At 34.1% G+C, this 2656-nt stretch overlaps 1 protein-coding gene across 1 annotated transcript in view; it reads right to left on the reverse strand.

Annotated features, from left to right (window-relative positions):
• The window catches only part of LOC113828695 (homeodomain-interacting protein kinase 2), a gene marked incomplete at its 5' end in the record, with an annotated part of 32005 nt that extends 29906 nt beyond the window's left edge, over positions 1-2099 (reverse strand). The window contains 1 exon segment of the mRNA XM_070132141.1: positions 1896-2099. Coding sequence (XP_069988242.1) covers positions 1896-2096 — 201 coding nt within the window.
• Between the last annotated feature and the right edge of the window lie 557 nt (positions 2100-2656).

Here is a 2656-nt window from a genome sequence, read left to right on the forward strand (position 1 = left end):
CACCCAGGGCGCCGGTTCCTATCCGCAGTTTAAATGTCCGGAGTATTTAAATGCCCTCACGCTGCCACACCCGTTTTTGCTTCATGATTTGTTTTTCTTGTATTTTCTTCGTTTCGGGGGCTGTTTTTGCAAATTTCTTTGGTATGATACTGCTGTACGATAGTTTAGGCTGCATTCAGCAGGCAGGCAGCAGCAACAAGGACGGGAGAACAGTGCGATTGATAAAGTTGTCGGGAGTACATATGTTTTGTTTTCAACCTGTTGAAAACCTGGCAAAATGTCATTTATATATAAGAAATGCCTAATATACGATTTATGATTTATGATGTATTATGATATGTAAATGACAGGGAACCAGGAGCCTTGACATCTGAGAGTATTCTTTTCAGAGAACACTCTCACCTAACCTAACCTACCTTTACATAAAGATGACCTAAAATTACCTAAACAAGGCCTGACCCTCTACCACAGGACTCCTATTAAAGGCCAAGGAATTGTCTAAGTAGATATTCACGTTTGGTAATCATTGGTATGACCTTTATGGTGTAATGAAGATAAATGACAAAAACTCCTATTTTCTCAAAATAATATTTTCACGCATGATAGTGAGGTTAACTTTGTATGTAATTACGCAATTTTAATAATTCTTGTTGCAAAATGATTGCCCAGTTCGTATCTACTAACTGTAGCAAAGCCATGCATTATTTCTACCAAATACATTTTTTACTGGAAAAAAAAAAAAAAAAAAAAAAAAAAAAAAAAAAAGGGGCGATTTTCGGACGAAAAAAAAAAAGGCTCTTTTTTGCAAGGCAACTGAAACATTGTCATTTCAGATAGATTTACATAAATGCTACATCATAATTACGCGATTTTAATAATTCTTGTTGCAAAATGATCTCCCAGTTCATATCTACTAACTGTAGCAAAGTCATGCATTATTTCCACCAAATACATTTTTTACTGAAAAAAACAATGGCTTTTTTGCAAGGTAACTGAAACATTGTCTTTTCAGATAGATTTACAAATACTACATTTGGTACTCCTATTTGTTGACTAACTCTGGTTAGAAGGAAACTGCAGTACTATTCACTAAAAGGAAACTATTACATAACTTGTGAATTCTATCATCTTGCGCATTTTATTTTTTTTAGCGCAAAAATTTAGGCAGCTTTTTTAAGTAATTTTTTTTTCTGCTCAAGCATCAAGTATCCATGCACATTGTGTAAAATAATTAATGACCTAGCTAAAAAACTAAAGCAAGGAGGACCGGAAAACGGATTTCGTGATCGTACCGACGACTCTTCCCCATAAGGTGATCAATCAGTTTCAATGGTCTCTCAAAATTTGATAAAACATGACAGGATAGATATACACGAAACTGAAGAGGATTCTACTAATAACCATCTGAGATGCTCTGATTTATACCTAAAATCCAATAACTGCAATGCTCTAATTTACACATAAAATCCAATAACTACAAATATAACATAGCAGAAAATGCATGAATTAAGGTAATGTAATACATCTATTTTTTTCTTTCTTTTTCTTTTTGTTCATCAAAAAATGACAGCCAAATAAAATTAGTTCTTCAGAATGAGTTCATACTTTTATGAACCATGATCATCCATACTAAAAAATCATGTATAAGTTTTCAATGAAGAATAACATCTGAACTTCAAATCTGAAAACCATACTCAGGAAAATTTCCATGCTCATCAAAATACATCTAAAAAAATAATGACTTGTATCATTTGTAGATCTTACAATGTTATCAGCTATAACAAAATTATCTGTAATGGAAAATTTGCAAAAACAAAAACAATGTGTTCCAAAGTAAACTGCTCCTGTCTGAAAACCAAGAGGTGTACACTGACATTTCTCAGCATAATAATTACCTGATGAGAGAGATGTTTAGCAGCTATAGTATGTGCTGGTGCTGCTACAGGGGTCACTGTATAGCTTGACGCAGCACTGGGGTAGTCACTGGTAGTCTGATCCAACTTTCGCTTCCTCTGCAGGCACTGTCCAGAATTGGCAGGGGCATGCAAGACTGCACTGGGCTCACCTCCCGCCGGAGAGATGAACATGTCATGCATTCCCTGCAACACACCAACAAACACACACACATTACTGGTTAGCCCAGAAAACTACACACCAACACATCTGTTATGCCAAAACAGATATTACAATCTTATTTTTCTCCTATGAGATTAATAACTGAAAATACCATACTGAAGGATTAATTGGAACAGAGGTGGAACATCAAGGATGCAAGAAAATAATTATCTCAGCATGCCCTACCAATTAATACCCGACAAGGCCATGTATAAATTAATGGGGATCACATTCCAAATCAGAAATAAAAACATCTTGTGTTATACTGTATAAGATTTTTGTGCTAAAATAAATAATAATAGTAATCCCACATTCAAACCCTCCCTCTCAAAAAAAATAAACTAACAAACAGAACTAGAAAACACTCATCTACAAAAGCTGAACAAAAAATATCTGAAATTTTATTAACAATTACTTTTTGTACCTTTCTTGCTTCCACAGATCATCAAGAAATAAGGAAATTATTATTCTATATATCTCCCACCATTTATTCCTATTGAATCATTCAATGATAATTCAACACTTACTGAAGTAAAACATA

The sequence above is a fragment of the Penaeus vannamei genome, chromosome 17 (genome assembly GCF_042767895.1).
Source record: "Penaeus vannamei isolate JL-2024 chromosome 17, ASM4276789v1, whole genome shotgun sequence".
In the NCBI taxonomy this organism is placed as follows: Eukaryota; Metazoa; Arthropoda; class Malacostraca; order Decapoda; family Penaeidae; genus Penaeus; species Penaeus vannamei.